General features: G+C 43.3%; 2 protein-coding genes across 6 annotated transcripts in view; one reads left to right on the top strand and one right to left on the bottom strand.

Moving 5' to 3' along the window:
• Positions 1-14,046, bottom strand: part of rab6a (RAB6A, member RAS oncogene family) — a 25,044-nt gene extending 10,998 nt beyond the window's left edge. The window contains exons 1-2 of one of the 5 annotated variants that reach the window (XR_003866779.1): positions 13,750-14,040; positions 1,967-2,025 (exon numbers count right to left, since the gene is read on the bottom strand). Coding sequence is in view for 4 of the 5 variants with exons in the window: in XM_029691499.1 (XP_029547359.1) it covers positions 1,967-2,025; positions 13,750-13,819 (129 nt within the window). In the remaining variant the exon portion in view is untranslated. Of the gene's footprint in view, positions 1-1,966; positions 2,026-13,749 lie in introns of all 5 variants that reach the window. The other 4 variants (XM_029691499.1, XM_029691498.1, XM_029691497.1 and 1 more) reach the window with 4 other exon arrangements.
• A 5,302-nt stretch (positions 14,047-19,348) lies between these two features.
• On the top strand, positions 19,349-20,432 carry mrpl48 (mitochondrial ribosomal protein L48; the record flags this gene model as incomplete). The annotated part of the gene is made up of 5 exons (XM_029690235.1): positions 19,349-19,447; positions 19,554-19,717; positions 19,924-20,026; positions 20,130-20,219; positions 20,352-20,432. Coding segments are annotated over 5 exons (531 nt in total), but the record flags the coding sequence as incomplete, so codon positions are not given.
• Positions 20,433-20,639: the final 207 nt, after the last annotated feature.

The following is a 20,639-nucleotide window of genomic DNA, read 5'->3' on the forward strand; positions in this document are numbered from 1 at the left end:
GAGACGAGATTGGAGATGTTGGTTAGAGCTGCCCTGCCCTATAAAATAATTCACAAAATGTGAGTTTGCTATTCACAAGAAGCATTGCCTGATGTGACCCATGCCTCAAACAAAAGAGATCTCAGAAGACCCAAGATTAAGAATTGTTGACTTGCATAAAGCTAGAAAGGGTTACACAAGTATCTCTAAAAGCCTTGATGTTCATCAGTCCACGGTAAGACAAATTGTCTATAAATGGAGAAAGTTAAGCACTGTTGCTACTCTCCCTAGGAGTGGCCGTCCTGCAAAGATGACTGCAAGAGCACATCGCAGAATGCTCAATGAGGTTAAGAATAATCCTAGTGTGTCAGCTAAAGACTTACAGAAATCTCTGGAACATGCTTGCATCTCTGTTGATGAGTCTACGATACGTAAAACACTAAACAAGAATGGTGTTCATGGGAGGACACCACAGAAGAAGCCACTGCTGTCCAAAAAAACATCTGAAGTTTGCAAAAGTGCACCTGGATGTTCCACAGCACTACTGACAAAATATTCTGTGGACAGATGAAACGACAGTTGTTTGGAAGAAACACACAACACTATGTGTGGAGAAAAAAAACAAAAAAAAGAGGCACAGCACACCAAGATCAAAACCTCATCCCAACTGTAAAGTATGGTGGAGGGAGCATCATGGTTTGGGGCTGCTTTGCTGCCCTGCGGGCCTGGACAGCTTGCTATCACTGATGGAAAAATTAATTCCCAAGTTTATCAAGACATTTTGAAGGAGAATGTTAGGCTGTCTGTCCGCCAATTGAAGATCAACAGAAGTTGGGTGATGCAACAGGACAATGACCCAAAACACAGAAGTAAATCAACAACAGAATGGCTTCAACAGAAGAAAATACACCTTCTGGAGTGGCCCAGACAGAGTCCTGACCTCAAACCGATTGAGATGCTGTGACATGACCTCAACAGAGCAGTTCACGCCAGACATCCCAAGAATATTGCTGAACTGAATCAGTTTTGTAAAGACGAATGGTCCAAAATTCCTCCTGACCGTTGTGCAGGTCTGATCCGCAACTACAGAAAACATTTGGTTGAGATTATTGCTGCCAAAGGAGGGTCAACTAGTTATTAAATCCAAGGGTTCACATACTTTTTCCACCGTACACTGTGAATGTTTACATGGTGTGTTCAATAAAGACATGAAAACGTATAATTGTTTATTAGTTTAAGCAGACTGTTTGTCTATTGTGACCTAGATGAAGATCAGATCATATTTGATGACCAATTTATGCAGAAATCCAGGTTTTTCCAAAGGGATCACATACTTTCTTGCCACTGTATATACTATATTCTAGTCAATACCACTCCGACATTGCTCGTCTTTAATATGCATATATTTCTTAATTCCATTCTTTTACTTTTAGATGTGTGTATTGCTGTGAATTGTTAGACACTACTGCACTGTTGGAGCTAGGAACACAAGCATTTCGCTTCACCTGCAATATCATCGGCTAAATATGTGTACGCACCAATAAAATTTGATTTGATAATTTCGAGTAGAATTAAGGTATGAGACAAGTTGAGCAAATGCATTATTTTGAGTTAACTGAATTTTTGCCTGTTTTCTTAAAGTTGGAGCCAAGTTTGGGTCAACTAAACATGTTAAATTCATGTAACACTGACCGAAAAGTTATTATTCTTTTTTAAAAGGCTGTGGAACCAGTCAGTTAATAATAATATGAATTTGTTTAAACTATATATTTTTTACAGCGTAGTCAAGCCCAGCACTACCACACCGGACTCAAATGGCTAATCATTAAGACTGACTAGCTGAATCAATTGTGTTGGTCTGGAGCAAAAGCCTGCCCACTCTGTAGTAGGACCAGGACGAGGGTTAGGCATTGAGACCAATGATGTAATAAACCTAGCCCTAACTATCATATCCACATTCAACTCTGTATGTGTGGTCTAGCCTCACCTGGTAGGTGTTGTCGAAGCTGTCGTACATGAACCTGGTAATCAATGATGTCTTCCCCACTGAAAAACAAGACAGGCTCATGTTATGACCAACATTTTTATAACCCCATTACTCTGTTTAATAAAACATATACTACAGTCTTGAAGGGCAAGTAACACACCAGTAAGGCTGGCAGATAGTACTGACAAAACAGACACTGACAAGTCTCATTTCACATAGCCAACACAGAAATAGAATAAATCATTCCATTTCTATGAACTAACGTGTTCCAGCCTGATTTGATGCAGCAAATCTCCAACAACTCCTCAGTCAATTTGCAGGCCACAGCTCAGCACAACTCTATGACTTGACTCCACCAACCAACCATCAAGAGGCCTGGAGTAAGAGTCCATGAGGAGCTGTCTGAGTCTGCATGCTCGCCATAAGACCCCCAACACCACAATATGAACTGCAAATCAAGAAGGGATTTCTGAGTGAAAAATAAGCAAAAATGACATAAATCATAAAACGTTTTTTGAATAAACTTGGAAAAAACCCTCTAAGGACTGCTGGGAGATTGTTAGTGGCGGTGCCGGCCCAGACCTGGCCCTCTGACACCAACACTCCCTCGCCCTGCACTGGCATGTGACAACACTCCAAGGGAAATTAGAGGGAGATTAAAAAAAACAGGGAAGAGGCAGAGGAAAAGCAAGAAGAATGGACAGCATTTTGTTTCATTGCTACAGTCTACCACATTGTGGAATGCACAAGTATTAATTTCCAGTACAATCTCCCTCTCCCTACTCCCTTCTACTGCTTCCATGTATGTCTCACCCGGCCCCTCTATCATATTACTGCTATGTCACTGTTGAACATGGCTGGGTAGGCCTCAAGTCATGTATCCTGAGCAGAGCTCTCAAAAACACGGGAGCAGTGTCCAGAATCACAGTACACACAGCAATCTGTACCATCGATATACCACTACACTAAACAACAATACTGGAACGAATGTGTGTAGGATTTGAGCACTAGGGACAGGCAGTAGTCTATATTTTGCAACATTTAAATAGGCCTACTAGATAGGGGAGATTGGGAAACAGTGGCTCAGCCTGACCGTATGGTCCTGTCATTCATTCGGATGATGAGACACACCATTACACAAGGTTAGGTTAAGCAAAGTTAGAGGGCCAGAGGGGAAGCACTAAAGACCTTCCAGCATCTTCTCCCACGCCATTCTCTTAATCTCAGTGTAATTGACTGGACATTTAGTAATATATACTTCGTTTTGTGACAAGCCAAATAAAAAATTATTCGACAATGCATTCCTCAGTCAATTTAGAGTATGCCTAATCTGTCTATGCCTGATTATCTTCCTGATAACCAGTAGCCAATCAAATAACTTAAATACAGACAAAGCTGAGCCTGCCCATTGCGTGACCTCTAAAATACACCACGGTCAATATGCGTGGCCCTATGGCCAGGGTGGGAAATTAACGTTTTGGTCCACCAGCAACTGTGGCAGGTAGATACGTTTACACACTCACACACACACACACACACAAAACAAACTCGGCAACAAAAATAAACATCCTCTCACTGTCAACTGCGTTTATTTTCAGCAAACTTAACATGTGTAAATATTTGCATGAACATAAGATTCCACAACTGAGACAAACTGAACAAGTTCCACAGACGTGATGAAAAGAAAAGGAATAATGTGTCCCTGAACAAAGGGGCAGGGGTCAAAATCAAAAGTAACAGTCAGTATCTGGTTTGGCCACCAGCTGCATTAAGTACTACAGTGCATCTCCTCATGGACTGCACCAGATTTGCCAGTTCTTGCTGTGAGATGTTACCCCACTCTTCCACCAAGGCACCTGCAAATTCCCGGACATTTCTGGGGGGGGGGGCCTAGCCCTTACCCCCCGATCAAACAGGTCCCAGACGTTCTCAAAGGAATTGAGATCCGGGCTCTTCGCTGGCCATGGCAGAACACTGACATTCCTGTCTTGCAGGAAATCACGCACAGAACGAGCAGTATGGCTGGTGGCATTGTCATGCTGAAGGGTCATGTCAGGATGAGCCTGCAGGAAGGGTACAACATGCAGGAAGAGGATGTCTTCCCTGTAACGCACAGCGTTGAGATTGCCTGCAATGACAACAAGCTCAGTCCGATGATGCTGTGACACACCGCCCCAGACCATGACGGACCCTCCACCTGGATCCCGCTCCAGAGTACAGGCCTCGGTGTAACGCTCAATCCTTTGACGAGAAACACAAAGCCGACCATCACCCCTGGTGAGACAAAACCACGACTCGTCGGTCCAGCCTCTCTCAACCTACTGCGGACAGTCTGAGCACTGATGGAGGGCTTTGGTGTTCCAGGTGTAACTCGGGCAGTTGTTGCTGCCATCCTGTACCTGTCCCGCAGGTGTGATGTTCGGACGTACCGATCTTGCGCAGGTGTTACACGTTGTCTGCCACTGTGAGGCCGATCAGCTGTCCGTCCTGTCTCCCTGTAGCGCTGTCTTAGCATCTCACAGTATGGACATTGCAATTTATTGCCCTGGCCATATCTGCAGTCCTCATGCCTCCTTGCAGCATGCCTAAGGCACATTCACACAGATGAGCAGAGACCCTGGGCATGTTTCTTTTGTTTTTCAGAGTCAGTAGAAAGGCCTCTTTAGTGTCCTAAGTTTTCATAACTGTGACCTTAATTGCCTACTGTCTGTAAGCTGTTAGTGTCTTAACGACCATTCCACAGGTGCATGTTCATCAATTGTTTATGGTTCATTGAACAAGCATGGGAAACAGTGTTTAAACCCTTTACAATGAAGATCTGTTAAGTTATTTGGATTTTTACAAGTTATCTTTGAAAGACAGGGTCCTAAAAAAAAGGGACATTTTTTGCTGAGTTTACATACAGTTGAAATCGTTAGTTTACATACATTTAAACTCAGTTTTTCACAATTCCTGACATTTAATCCGAGTAAAATTCCCTGTCTTAGGTCAGTTAGGATCACCACATTATTTTAAGAACGTGAAATGTCAGATTAATAGTTGAGAGAATTATTTCTTTCAGCTTTTATTTCTTTCATCACATTCCCAGTGGGTCAGAAGTTTACATACACTCAATTAGTATTTGGTAGCATTGCCTTTAAATTGTTTAACTTGGGTCAAACATTTAGAGTAGCCTTCCACAAGCTTCCCACAATAAGTTAGGTGAATTCTGGCCCATTCCTCCTGTCAGAGCTGGTGTAAATGAGTCAGGTTTGTAGGCCTCCTTGCTCGCACACACTTTTTCAGTTCTGCCCACAAATTTTCTATGGGATTGAGATCAAGGCTTTGTTATGGCCACTCCAATACCTTGACGTTGTTGTCCTTAAGCCATTTTGCCACAACTTTGGAAGTATGCTTGGGGTCATTGTCCATTTGGAAGACCCATTTGCGACCAAGCTTTAACTTCCTGACTGATCTCTTGAGAAGTTGCTTTAATATATCCACATCATTTTCTTGCCTCATGATAACATCTATTTTGTGCACCAGTCCCTCCAGCAGCAAAGCACCCCCACAACATGATGCTGCCACCCCCGTGCTTCACGGTTGGGATGGTGTTCTTTGGCTTGCAAGCCTCCCCCTTTTTCCTCCAAACATAACAATGGTCATTATGGCCAAACAGTTCTATTTTTGTTTCATCAGACCAAAGGACATTTCTCCAAAAAGTATGATCTTTGTCCCCATGTGCAGTTGCAAACCGTAGTCTGGCTTTTTTTAATGGCGGTTCTGGAGCAGTGGCTTCTTCCTCATCAAATCTACACACAATAACATAATGACAAAAGCAAAAGTTTTGAAATTCTTGCAAATGTACTAAAAATAATAAACAAAATTACGTTATTTACATCATTATTCAGACCCTTTGCTATGAGACTCGAAATTGAGTTCCGGGTCATCCTGTTTCCATTGATCATCCTTGAGATGTTCCTGCAACTTGGAGTCTGTGGTAAAATTATATTGATTGGACATGATTTGGAAAAGTACACACACGTCTATATAAAGGTCCCACAGTTGACAGTATGTCAGAGCAAAAGCCATGAGGTCGAAGGAAATCTCCGTAGAGCTCAGAGACAGGCTTGTGTCGAGGCACAGATCTGCAGCATTGAAGGTCCAAGAATACAGTGGCCTCCATTCTTAAACTGAAAAAGTTTGGAACCGCCAAGACTCTTCCTAGAGCTAGCAGCCTGGCCAAACTTCGCAATCGGAGAAGGGCCTTGGTCAGGGAGGTGATCAAGAACCCAAATGGTCACTGACAGACCTCCAGAGTTCCTATGTGAAGATAAGAGAAACTTCCAGAAAGACAACCCTCTCTGAAACAAGATTCTCTGGTCTGATGAAACCAAGATTGAACTAATTGGCCTGAATGCCAAGCGTCACATCTGGAGGAAACCTGGCACCATCCCTACAGTGAGGCATGGTGGTGGCAGAATCATGCTGTGGGGATGTTTTTCAGCGGCAGGGAGACTAGTCAGGATCGAGGGAAAGATGAACAGAGTGAACTACAGAGAGATCCTTGATGAAAATCTGCTCCAGAGCGCTCAGGACCTGACTGGGGCAAAGGTTCACCTTCCAAAAGGATAACAACCCTAAGCACACAGCCAAAATAACACAGGAGTGGCTTTGAAACAAGTTTCTGAATGCCCTTGAGTGGCCCAGCCAGAGCCTGGACTTGAACCCGATGTAACATCTCTGGAGACACCTGAAAATAACTTTGCAGCGATGCTCCCCATCCAACCTGACAGAGATTGAGAGGATCTGCAGAGAAGAATGGGAGAAACTCCCTAAATACAGATGTGCCAAGCTTGTAGCGTCATACCCAAGAAGAATCGACGCTGTAGTCGCTGCCAAAAGTGCTTCAACAAAGTACTGAGTAAAGGGTCTGAATAGTTATGTAAATGTGACATGTCCTTCTTCCCCCCCCCCAAGGTTTTTGCTTTGTCATTATGGGGTATTGTGTGTAGATTGATCAGGGGGAAAAAACAATTTAATCCATTTTAGAATAAGGCTGTAACGTAACAAAATGAGGAAAAAGTCGAGGGGTCTGAATACTTTCCCAACGCACTGTACAGTGTAGCGAATTGTTCTACCATCTAAACTGCTGTGAAATATATTTTCCATAACCAAAAATATTTACATTTTCAGCTGGTGTACAAAATCGAAAGTAAGAGGCAAAAACTAAAATGGGAAGCATAGAAATAAAACAGATCTACCGCTTCTTACTTGCTTTTAACTGAGAATGACAGATCTAGAACTCACATTGCTATGTGAATTTGGTCAAGTCTCCCAAAAAGATAGATAGAGAGATATATATATATATATATATATAGCAACTTCAACAAAGCTAGCCCCTTGAATCATTCCGAGAAGATTACTGTTTCGGCTGGGAAGAATGTGGACGCCTTTACTGTCATGTAAAAATGGGTACAGAAAAACAGCTGACCCACTAGGAAGGTGCAACTGACACTTCAGCGTGAGAACGACACTTATCAAGAGAGCTAGTACCACCCATTCCCCTTCTCTATAGCGAGCCCTTCTTCTGGCCCACTGAATGTTGTTAACCTCAGCCCAAAGAGAGGATACGAGAGCAAAGGGAGGGTGGAAGACAAATGACACAGAAAGGAATGTGTGTAAAAAAAAAAAAAAGGGAGTTGGCCTCAATTCTCCTCAGCTTTAAAGCTCCCCTTTCTCTCACACCTGTTTTAATTATTAATATGCTCTGCTGGCAATCTATGTGCCTTAGTGTGTGGGTGAGTGTCTGTGTGCCATACCTCTTTTTAAACAGGTCAAATATCTTCCTTAGAAGACCGATCCTAAAACTCACATATCCTCTTCTCCCAAACCCCTCATCCTTCCCAGACCCTCCCAAACCAGCAGGTTCACCCCTCCTCCCATTCCCTCATGGTAGGACATCCCGCCCCCCCGGACACAAGTCTCCTGTCAGCTCTATCCCCCTATACCCGTTCCCACTCCTATTGTTCTGTAGTCAGTGCCAGTGGGAAGACAAAGGCGGTCTGCATTTGGGAAAGTTCAAAAGAATGTTTAATGAGCCAAAATGCAGAGGCCCACCACTTCCTAAATACAAAACTGTATTTGGTCTTTCATTGAATTAATAGAAACACAAGAGAGTTGTTTGTTTTTAACACATTCTTTTTACTTACCAGGTAAGTTGTCTAAGCAGTGGGAACACTTTATAGCAACAACCTGGGAAAGAGTTGCCGGGGAGATGACAGTTGGAAGCTGGGGATGATTAGGTGGCCTGGGTAATATGATGGCCATCTGGCGAATCAGCCAAGACACCAGCGTAAACACTCCCTCCCTACTCTTGTCAGGACCTCGATTTAACATCTCATAATTATAGGGAAGGGTAGGCCTAACTTGGTAGGGTCTGAGTTTAGGGTCAGGCCATCCTCTCAAACATGTTTTTACACTAATAAGATCTAATTCTGAAAAAAACCTGGAAAGTAAAGCAGAGGAGGCTGGTGGGAGGAGCTATAGGAGGATGGGCTCACTGTAACGGCATAAATGGAATGGTACCAAACAAGAAAAATTGAAACAACGTGCCTGACTCCGTTCCACTGAGTCTTCCCACCAGCCTCCTCCGATGCAACGTCACTTCAAAATCTATACTCAGCTTAATGGGAGTCTGTGGACATTACATATCAGACAATCTGAGTGTGAAGTGTATCGTTTGTGTGCGTTTCCCAGCGGTGAGGGATTTAGACTGACCAGGCCTGTGTGTGCACATGAAAAGGCAGTAGATAGTTCGTCACCCTGATCCAGTGTTAATCTCTCACGCCAGTGCAGAAATCACCATTTACATAAATGTCTGTGGGGTGAGAGGTCAGTAGAGGCGGGACATTATCAGTGTCGCCATACTCGTTAGTATCATCATTTACTTCTTTAGCACCGGTTCTAGTGGCATGCATTCAAAATGAGTGGCTTTCTGAGCTTTTCTTTTGCAAAATTACTTTGAATTAACTAACTTATTTTGAAATAATTGTCAACGTATAAACATCAAATTAAGGTGTGGGACGTTCACTGTATTACAAGGAACAATAGCAGGTGTATTTCGCTCCAGTAGCTGGCATATTCTGTCCGTTCATAATTCACCTGTGGGAACATGGCGGCTCTCAAAACCCGACAACAGAAAGTTGGCCAATACCATCCGAGAGATTGTTTGGGAGGAAATTACCTCAGCCCTCAAATTGCAATTAAAAACAAATGAATCCCTTGTACTGCTCACTTCTAAAGTGGATACAGTACATTCAGAAAGTATTCAGACCGCTCGACTTTTTCCACATTTTGTTAGGTTACAGAATGATTCTAAAATGGATTAAATAGTTTTTCCCCTCATCAATCTACACACAATACCCCATAATGATGAATCAAATACTTTGACTTTTACCCAAGTAGTATTTTACTGGGTGACTTTCAACTGAGTAATTTTTTATGAAGGCATCTTTACTTTTACTCAAGTATGACAATTAGGTACTTTTCCCACCACTGATCCTGACTAGTCTCCCTGCCGCTGAAAAGCATCCCCACAGCCTGATGGTGCCACCACCATGCTTCACCGTAGGGATGGTGCCAGGTTTCCTCCAGATGTGATGCTTGGCATTCAGGCCAATGAGTTCAATCTTGGTTTCATCAGACCTCAGAATCTTGTTTCTCATGGTCTGAGATTCTTTAGGTGGCTTTTGGCAAACTAAGCGGGCTGTGATATGCATTTTACTGAGGAGTGGCTTCCATCTGGCCACTACCATAAAGACCTGATTGGTGGAGCGCTGCAGATATAGGGGAACCTTCCAGAAGGACAACCATCTCTATAGAGGAACTCTGGAGCTCTGTCAAGAGTGCCCATCGGGTTCTTGGTCACCTTCCTGACCAAGGCTCTTCACCTCCGATTCCTCAGTTTGGCCCGGCGGCCAACTCGAGGAAGTGTCTTGTGGTTCCAAACATCTTCCATTTAAGAATGATGGAGGCCACTATCTTTTTGGGGACCTTCAATGGTGCACTCACATAATCTGATCCACGCACAATCCCGCAGCATAGCCAATGGCTGTGATGCTGCCCTCAGCACAAGACAATGATGAGAACACCCCCTCAAATTGGGTAAAAGGAACACATTATTATTGCTGAACATTGGACTTCATTATTATATTGCCTATGTTCAAGGACATTTAGACAATGATTCTACGCCAACGAAAGAGGTACAGACAATATAAAGTGCATTCGGGAAGTATTCAGACCCCTTCCCTTTTTCCACATTTTGTTACGTTACAGCCTTATTATAAAATGGATTCATAAATTTAAAAAAATGGCTCAATCTACACACAATACCCCATAATGACAAAGCAAAAATAGGTTTAGAAATGTTTGCAAATGTATTACAAATTAAAAACTGGTCTTATTTACATAAGTATTCAGACCCTTTGCTATGAGACTCGAAATTGAGCTCAGGTGCATCCTGTTTACATTGACCATCCTACAAATCTTTCTACAACTTGATTGGAGCCACATGTGGTAAACTCAATTCATTGGACATGATTTGGAAAGGCACACACCTGTCTATATAATGTCCCACAGTTGACAGTGCATGTCAGAGCAAAAACCAAGCCAAGAGGTCGAAAGAATTGTCCGTAGAGCTCCGAGACAGGATTGTGTCAGAGGCACAGATCTGGGGAATGGTACCAAAAAAAATATATAATATTCAGCAGCATAGAAGGTCCCCAAGAACACGGTGGCCTCAATCATTCTTAAAAATGGAAGAACTTGAAACCATCAAGACTCTCCTAGAGCTGGCCGCCGGGCTAACTGAGCAACCGGGGCCTTGGTCTGGGAGGTGACCAAGAACCCGATGGTCACTCACAGAGCTCCACAGTTTCTCTGTGTAGATGGGAGAACCTTCCAGAAAGACAACCATCTCTGCAGCACTCCACCAATCAGGGCTTTATGGTAGTGGCCAGACAGAAGCCACTCCTCAGTAAAAGGCATGAGAGCCCTCTTGGAGTTTGCCAAAAGGCACCTAATGGACTCTCAGACCATGAGAAACAAGATTCTTTGGTCTGATGAAACCAAGATTGAATGCCAAGCGTCACATCTGGAAGAAACCTGGCACCATTCCTACGGTGAAGCATGGTGGTAGCAGCATCAAGCTGTGGGGATGTTTTTCAGCGGCAGGGACTGGGAAAATAGTCAGGATTGAGGGAAAGATGAACAGAGCAAAGTAGAGAGATCCTTGATGAAAACCTTTCTTCCAGAGCGCTCAGAACCTCAGACTGGGGCGAAGGCTCACCTTCCAAACAGCTGTGCAGCGATGCTCCCCATCCAACCTGACAGAACTTGAGAGGATCTGCAGAGAAGAATGGGAGAAACTCCCCAAAGACAGGTGTGCCAAGCTTGTAGTGTCATACCCAAAAGACTTGAGGCTGTAATCGCTGCCAACGGTGCTTCAACAAAGTACTGAGTAAAGGGTCTGAATACTTATGTAAATGTGATATGTTTTTATATTTTAATACATTTTCTAAAATGTTCATTATGGGGTATTCTGTGTAGATGAGGGGGGAAAACGATTGAATACATTTTATAATAGGGCTGTGACGTTACAAAATATGGAACAAGTTAAGGGGTTTGAATACTTTCAGAATGCAATGTATTGAAGTGCCATACAGACTGAGGTTGCTTTCTTGTGCGGCTACAGCACATTCTATCCCTATGGGCTGAACTGTTGAGGATAGATGGCCAGTCCCATATGGGCTTCCACACAATTCCCCCCATTTTATCATTGATTTCCCTTCATTACATACTCTAATTCATCTGGTCTGCAAACTGACATTTAAAGGTCTGACAAGGTAAATGGTGACTTAGTTTACACTTTACTTTTATTTATTTCTCAACACCTTAAGACCATAAAAAAAATAAGATGCATAAGAGATTTCATAGGTAAGGCTGCCACTCATCGTTATACTGCAACTCTGTAATGATAGTGCAGGGCGGGGGGCACCAGGCGGGGGGCACCGGGGAGGGAGGGCTGCTGTTGTGGGTGAGGGCAGGGGACTGGGGAGAACCTAATGGGGTTAATCAGGGGATGATGGTGGGAGGGAGACTGATAAGCATCCTTGGTTGCGGGGTAGGATAGGAAAGGCATGCTTCTTTGGGTTGGGGAGGATGGAGACTGAGGGGGTGAATGGTTTGGGTTATCTTTGTATGCATTTACTTGATTTGTTTTTGTACCTGTAACAAATGACAAATCTGAATAAAAAAGGTTGGTCACAAAAAAAAAAGGAAAACAGCCCTAATGTTGGAAACAAACATGTCATCGAGAGTTGCATAAATATTGTGATTCTGGTATCATCACAGCCCTAGAGGTCAAGCGTCATTCCTCTTGGGCAGAACGCAAACTAAATCACAGCAGTATATCCTCCAAATTACTACTCCCCTCCCCCAATCTCAACAGAAACATCACACAGGCTTGTCAACAGCAAACAAACACATACATATATTTGAAGTGTAGCATGGGTTCTGGTTAAAGGAGGGGGATGTTTGTCGCTGACAGTGGTATATAGGATAGACTACTTTCTAGCCTTGCCTACGATGAGAGGAACAGATTGACGTACAGCCCACCTCCATACCATCCCACCCCCTCAGCAGTGCTGTGATCAGGCTGGTCATCCAGGCTTCACAATGCATCATTCCACTCCTTGGTTCTCCCTCAATGCACTTTCATACTGAAAACCACAGGCCTTAAATCAGGGTGGTTCTGTCTGCAATGTATGTTGTAGGAAAGTTGGGTTTCAGGTATGCCGGATCCATCCAGCATATACAATAGCTCAAATTCTCTGAATCAGAGATAGGCAGATTGTTTCATAAGAATGGTGATGCTTTTTAAAATCACAATTGCCACCACATCATGAGAATGGAGAGCTGATGAAATGTACAATATGAAATCCCCACATCAGAGAAAAAGACAGTGCTGGCTGGCAGGCAGGCAGGCATGAGCCTATAAATCAACCATATAACGTTGATACTTGGTTTGACATGCAATGAGACGTCTTTCTTGGCACAGAGGCTGTCTTTGGCAAGAGTGACGACTGAGATGGTTAGCACCGGAAACTTTACAGCTGCTCTGAACACCAAAGACAAATCTGACATCTGACTGAATAAACACACCAGAGCAAACCCTAGCTATAGTTATAAAATAGCGGCTAGTTATTGTAGTCGTAGTATGTAGCATCTAGCTAGGTTAGTGGTTCATGTTTTGATTGATTTTAGCTGACGTTACAAACCGACTGCTGACTGTGTTAACTAGAAACAATTAGTCTCCCAACAACAGCTTGTTAGTTTAGTTAGCTAGCTGTTTAGGCTAGCAAGTTCCCTGACCTGTGTCGAAAACATTAGTTAGAATAACTGGCTTACACTGCCAAATAGTTAGCTAACTAACCATAAATTCATTAGCAATGTAAACATTTGATATCACCGAAAGGTTAAATATCACTGATCGGTAATCGTAGCTAGCTATATAACTGAATCGCCATGGTCTCAGTTGTATGGCAGTCGGTGGATATCGATTAAAAAAAGAGAGACTCGCCCAGGATGAACAGGGCTGGCATTAAGCTAGTTAGCCAGCTAAAAGCTAAGTTAGCAAGCTATTGATCACATAGCTAGCTATTTAGCGAACTCCGTGTTCAAAATATATCCCATCTTCAACCTAGGCTAACGTTACACCACACCGTTTTCAGTTGTACACTTACCGCTCTGCTCGCCAAGAAATACTAATTTAAATTTCCTTAGAGGGTTTCCAAAATCTCCTGCCGCGGACATGACTGCAATATAGTTAGGCAGGCAAAGGCAAGTTGTAGACTGTGGGAGAAACACTAGGGCCCTACTTCAGTGAGCTAGCTAAATCGCTAGCTAGCCAGTTCGTTAGCTACCTAGCATTAAGCAATGCTCCTCTAGTGCAGTATATTGGCCAGACTGGCAGTCGGTGAGTTTAATAGGTAATTGGCTAGCTAAACCTCAGCACTCCCAACAGTGTGTTGTGAGCAACATTAGCGTGAGCAACAATAGTGGTATCGGCGGTTCGTCTTCAAAATAAAAGTCACTAATTGATCATGCAAACGGATTTAAAAAAATAGTATAATCATGCCAGAATTGGCCTAGATAATGCTAAACAAGGTGGAAAAAGACAGTTATTAGTTAATTTGACAAAAAAATCTGTTTAAGTCACTAATATTAGTGTAAACTCTACATAGTTGTGTTTTGTGAGTGTCACTCAGTAGGTTGATACCACATTTCATGGGTGAACAATCCATAGATTAGGCTGTACAGTGCAATATGAATGTTCAATGCACATAGGTTGACTGGTGAGCTTAATGTTGCTCATTTCAGTGGTTTTAGAGTTCCGCAATAAAAGCTAAGACACTAATATCTGTGGAAACTCTTCACATTTGTGTTCTGTGAGTGTCACTGAGTAGACTGATACCCAATTTCATGGGTGCACAATCTATAGGTTAGGCAGCTACAGTGCAATAAGAATGTCAAATACACACAATAGACTGAGTAGAAAGGTGACTTCCCACAGTCAAAGTCCTGCAATAAGCACTAAGATGCTAATATTTTGGAAACTCTACATAGTTTAAGTAAGTCAAACGACACCGCTGGTCCTGCTCACACTGCCCTACCCTGTGCTTTGACCTCTTTCTCCCCTCTCTCTCCAGATGAAATCTCGCGTCTTGTGACAGCCGGCCGCCCAACAACCTGCCCACTTGACCCTATCCCCTCCTCTCTTCTCCAGACCATTTCCGGAGACCTTCTCCCCTACCTCACCTCGCTCATCAACTCATCCTTGACCGCTGGCTACGTCCCGTCCGTCTTCAAGAGAGCGAGAGTTGCACCCCTTCTGAAAAAACCTACACTCGATCCCTCCGATGTCAACAACTACAGACCAGTATCCCTTCTTTCTTTTCTCTCCAAAACTCCTGAACGTGCCGTCCTTGGCCAGCTCTCCTGCTATCTCTCTCAGAATGACCTTCTTGATCCTAATCAGTCAGGTTTCAAGACTGGGCATTCAACTGAGACTGCTCTTCTCTGTGTCACGGAGGCTCTCCACACTGCTAAAGCTAACTCTCTCTCCTCTGCTCTCATCCTTCTAGACCTATCTGCTGCCTTTGATACTGTGAACCATCAGATCCTCCTCTCCACCCTCTCCGAGTTGGGCATCTCCGGCGCGGCCCACGCTTGGATTGCGTCCTACCTGACAGGTCGCTCCTACCAGGTGGCGTGGCGAGAATCTGTCTCCGCACCACGCGCTCTCACCACTGGTGTCCCCCAGGGCTCTGTTCTAGGCCCTCTCCTATTCTCGCTATACACCAAGTCACTTAGCTCTGTCATATCCTCACATGGTCTCTCCTATCATTGCTATGCAGACGACACACAATTAATCTTCTCCTTTCCCCCTTCTGATAACCAGGCGGCGAATCGCATCTCTGCATGTCTGGCAGACATATCAGTGTGGATGACGGATCACCACCTCAAGCTGAACCTCGGCAAGACGGAGCTGCTCTTCCTCCCGGGGAAGGACTGCCCGTTCCATGGTCTCGCCATCACGGTTGACAACTCACTTGTGTCCTCCTCCCAGAGTGCTAAGAACCTTGGCGTGATCCTGGACAACACCCTGTCGTTCTCCACTAACATCAAGGCGGTGACCCGATCCTGTAGGTTCATGCTCTACAACATTCGCAGAGTACGACCCTGCCTCACACAGGAAGGGGCGCAGGTCCTAATCCAGGCACTTGTCATCTCCCGTCTGGATTACTGCAACTCGCTGTTTGCTGGGCTCCCTGCCTGTGCCATTAAACCCCTACAACTCATCCAGAACGCCGCAGCCCGTCTGGTGTTCAACCTTCCCAAGTTCTCTCACGTCACCCCGCTCCTCCGCTCTCTCCACTGGCTTCCAGTTGAAGCTCGCATCCGCTACAAGACCATGGTGCTTGCCTACGGAGCTGTGAGGGGAACGGCACCTCCATACCTTCAGGCTCTGATCAGGCCCTACACCCAAACAAGGGCACTGCGTTCATCCACCTCTGGCCTGCTGGCCCCCCTACCTCTGAGGAAGCACGGTTCCCGCTCAGCCCAGTCCAAACTGTTCGCTGCTCTGGCACCCCAATGGTGGAACAAGCTCCCTCACGACGCCAGGACAGCGGAGTCAATCACCACCTTCCGGAGACACCTGAAACCCCACCTCTTTAAGGAATACCTGGGATAGGATAAAGTAATCCTTCTAACCCCCCCCTATAAGATTTAGATGCACTATTGTAAAGTGGTTGTTCCACTGGATATCATAAGGTGAATGCACCATTTTGTAAGTCGCTCTGGATAAGAGCGTCTGCTAAATGACTTAAATGTAAATGTTAAATGTAAATGTAGTTGTGTCCTGTGGCTGTCACTGAGTAGGCTGATAAACCATTTAACCATTTCATGGATGCACAATCCATAGGTTAGGCTGATGCCCCAATGGTATGCCCCAATGGAATTCTGAATTCAAATACATCTACTTTTATTGCAAAATATTTTTACATGTTTTTTGTCAAATTAACTAGTAATTGTAATTTACATCCCAACCTTTAGCATTATCTAGTCCAGTTGTGGCATCGTTCCACTAGTTTTATCCGTTTGCATCAGTTTCCATGGATGACTTTTATTTTGAAGGCAACCTGCCGATTCAATTATTGTTGCCCACTTTAACGTTGTTCACAACACACTGGTAGCACTCCCACTCACAAGCGGTTTCAGAGGAAGTTTGTCACAACCTAATTTTTATGACGACTGACATGGCTCCACCAATACAATGCAATTGAGGCATTTGATGCAGTGGTGTAAATTATGTCATTATGGCCCACAAACCTTCCAATATATGATATATCCGATATTATAAACTGGGCGGTTCGAACCCTGAGTGTTGATTGGCTGACAGCTGTGGTATATCAGACCGTATACCACGTGGACGACAAAACATTTAATTTTACTGCTCTAATTACGTTGGTAACCAGTTTATAATAGCAATAAGGCACCTCGGGGGTTTGTAGTATATGGCAAATATACCACGGCTAAGGGCTGTATCCAGGCACTCCGTGATGCGTCGTGCGTAAGAACAGCCCTTAGCCTTGCGTAGGAACAGCCCTTAGCCACCTCCTCGGGCCAAAATGCTTAAATATATTTCTTAATGGGGACTTGTACATTAAAACGTGGCTTGCTGCTTTTGTGTTTTGTTCTCGCGTCCTAATTTTGCATATTTCATTAAATTCCATTTATTATTTGGGCTAGGGAGGAAGAGTCGAAGTTTTTGCATGGGAATGTAAATACACATCCGAGAATGTCTCTGTCACAGATGAAAGGAGAGTTGATGCAGTGGCTCTTGCCGTGTTCAAAACAACGGAAACTCGTAAATCTCCGACTTCAGTGCGTTCAAGACAACCTCGAACTCGGGAAAAAAATGCGCTCCGACAGAAAAAAAAAAGGTTTGAATGGTTATCCAACTCGAAATTCCAAGCCGGAAACTCGGCCATCTTTCTAGAGCTCCAACTTTCCGACCTATAGATCACTTATGTCATGACTGACCTCGTTTTTTCCAAGTTCCCGTTTGTCTTCAAAGCACCATAAGGTCCTGTCCAGTGGTGTAAAGTACTTAAGTAAAGATACTTTAAAGTACTACTTAAGTATTTTTTTTTGGGGGGGGGTATATGTTAGTATATCACATCAAAACACTTGTATGATAGATTATTTGTTTGTCTTCTATCCAGTTACAGGCCTCATTGGCCCTTCATTCACATACATTGGACCGAGCAGCATTGTTATTAAGGTAAGTTAGTTAAAAGCATAAGCCTATAAGAAGTCAATTGTTGGTTGGTCCAGGATACAATAATCACCAGGTCATGTTTCATTCAATGGGGTGGTAACACAGAGATAGATACTCTAGTGCCCAAAAGCCTGTTTTAGCATATCGGCAGCACCATTGAGGGATTTCATCATTTTGCAGTAGTCAACTGGGTGGGAATTCCGATGGGTTAAAGAATGATCACATAATTCCATCCAGGTCACATGAGGGATCAGCCAATTAATTATACCCGTGAGGAAACATTCCATAACTGCAGGTGGCAGTAAATCACCAACCATGGCTTTATACCTGTTCAAACACACTCCAGGGGTCAGTATGCACCCTTTCAGTTTGTTTACCAACTCATAGAAGTATTACAAGAAAATTGACTACTCCCCCCCCCCCCAAAAAAAAATATAATATATATTATTTAACCTTTAGGCAAGTCAATGGTGCTGCCAGACTCCATAATAGGACAGATCCAATAATGCAATGTCTAAGTCTATGGGTAGTAGCTAGCTACCTCTTGATGTCTGTTTCTTTTATTTTAAGAGTATCAGTTAAACATCCGATTCAGGGTAAGTCCTCCCCCAATAACAATAATAAGTTACTATTATGTGTATACATTTAGACTTTACAGGAAAGCCTTAGGAAGGGATTATATTAGAGATGGGGAACCGAGGATTTCTGAAGGCTTTCGGCGCTTTCACCAAATTGTGCCCGAAAAAGAGTTCATTACTCTGAGCTTCCTTATCTGTTCACAATGCACATTAGTGACATCTGTTGGTTAGCAATAAAGAGCAGCGTGTGACTATCAGAGCAGTTTTTTAAACACTGTTTTCAATAAAACTGGTGCAGCAATAAGTCGTTGGCTTTAGTAGCCTATAATCAGGTGAAATACCAGGTTCACATTTTACATCATGCTTGTATTTTTTGCCTTCAAGTTTACTATTTTTCAAACACTGAATCTATGTCATTATTTAGGATGCTTAAGACAAAGCTTATACTGAATTAAAATATTTGAACAACAGTGCAGAAAGTGTGGTTTCACAAAACAATTTAAAATAGTGTGCTTTCAACAGGATTTTACCTCATACCCTCAAGTACCTGACTGTTCCCAACTCTACCTGCTAAACTACCGATCAGGTGAAACTTTTTGTACAAAATCCTAACTATATTTGTAAATTTGGTGTTTGAAAGCAGTTTTTAATCGAGGAAAGCACCAGAACCACGGCGAAATCTATGGTATCTCGAAAAAGCAGTGATCAAATGAAGCTTCGGACATCATCGATGACTGACTTCTGATAAAGTGATACACGCATCAGCACACTTCTTTGAAGTTAGCTGTTTAGCGATTTCAACACATGTCTCTGCGCTCAAGTATCAAACGTAACATCACTAGATTATATCCTGATAGTGATATTGCCACTTTATAATTACCTAACTGTATCTAGGCTATCTGTTTGACTGGATAACTGTTTTTTACAGGGAGTCTGGCTTTTCCCAATGAGAGAGAATACAGGACCAGGCCTACCCATGGGATTGGCAAATATAAGCACCTGTTAACCAAAGAAGCGGTAAGACTGTCCTTAGCAGATCACTTGTATATACTTTCTAATACTGAAGCCACCAGCTTACACTCTTACCATATCAGCTTTATAATAAAACGTATGGTGCCTTCAGCCAAAGAAAGAGAGACAGCAGATGAAGGAGATCAAAACGGCAACAGATGCAGAGTATGGGACTCTGAACGTGAAAGTGTCTGGGTATGACATGATCCTAGTGGAACACTACTCTCAGTACATCCACAACCTCTGCAATCGGCTAGGTGTCAAAGTGGCTGAGAGGTAGACTTTAAGATACTGTGTTACTGGCCTCACTCAGTGATTTTATGGCCCAAATATCCATGTCTGTTGCAAAGTTCATAATGCTTCAATAGGAGGCACATATTTGGCCCTCTTGCACAGCATGGGCTTACATCATCCAAGGTCTTTTATTTATTGATTAATTAACAAACCTTAAAGGGATTAACTAACTATTCTCCTCATCTCAGCTATGCATTGCCCACTAAGAGCACAGAAGTCATGGTCATGCCGGAGCAAGGGACCAAGATGTATGTAGACGCCATCCTCAAGACCCATGAGCGAATTGTTCAGGTAATGGAGTGTTTTGAGTCTTAGTAATGTGTTCTCTGAACTTTTGGCAGTTGCATGACATAACTTTTCACTCTAGAGCATTTGGTAAGTGTTTTGTTTACAGCTCAGCCAAGTAAACGCCACATTATGCCCCATCTTTATGGAGGTTATGTTGAAGAATCAGCCAGAGGGGGTTCAACTCTCTGTAAAGCCAGTGAGCATATTCCGTCTGTGTTGACCTCTGCATGACTTTTCTTTTGCACATAGATCATATCCTATATCTATGTAAACTTATTTTGTTACTAACTGTTCAATATCATAACACTTGCTTTTCTGTTTCCCCTAGCACACAGAGGCAGATTACCAAGCCCGTTTCAAGGCACGTCCAGAGCTAGAGGGACTGATGGCACAGATTACCTAGTGAGAGCAGACTGTTCACCCCACCCTTTTACCTCAACTGTCATCATACTTTTTCTGACATCTACTGTTTCATCTTTTTTTCCATCACGTTTTTTTTCATATAAATTAATTTTGGATGAATGTAGGACATATACATTGCTTTTGTAGCTTCAAATAAAATATTTAATCTAAAATCCAACTGGTTGGTTTATTCTTGGTGTAGAAATGGCTTCAT

Source organism: Salmo trutta, chromosome 15, assembly GCF_901001165.1.
Source record: "Salmo trutta chromosome 15, fSalTru1.1, whole genome shotgun sequence".
NCBI lineage: Eukaryota > Metazoa > Chordata > Actinopteri > Salmoniformes > Salmonidae > Salmo > Salmo trutta.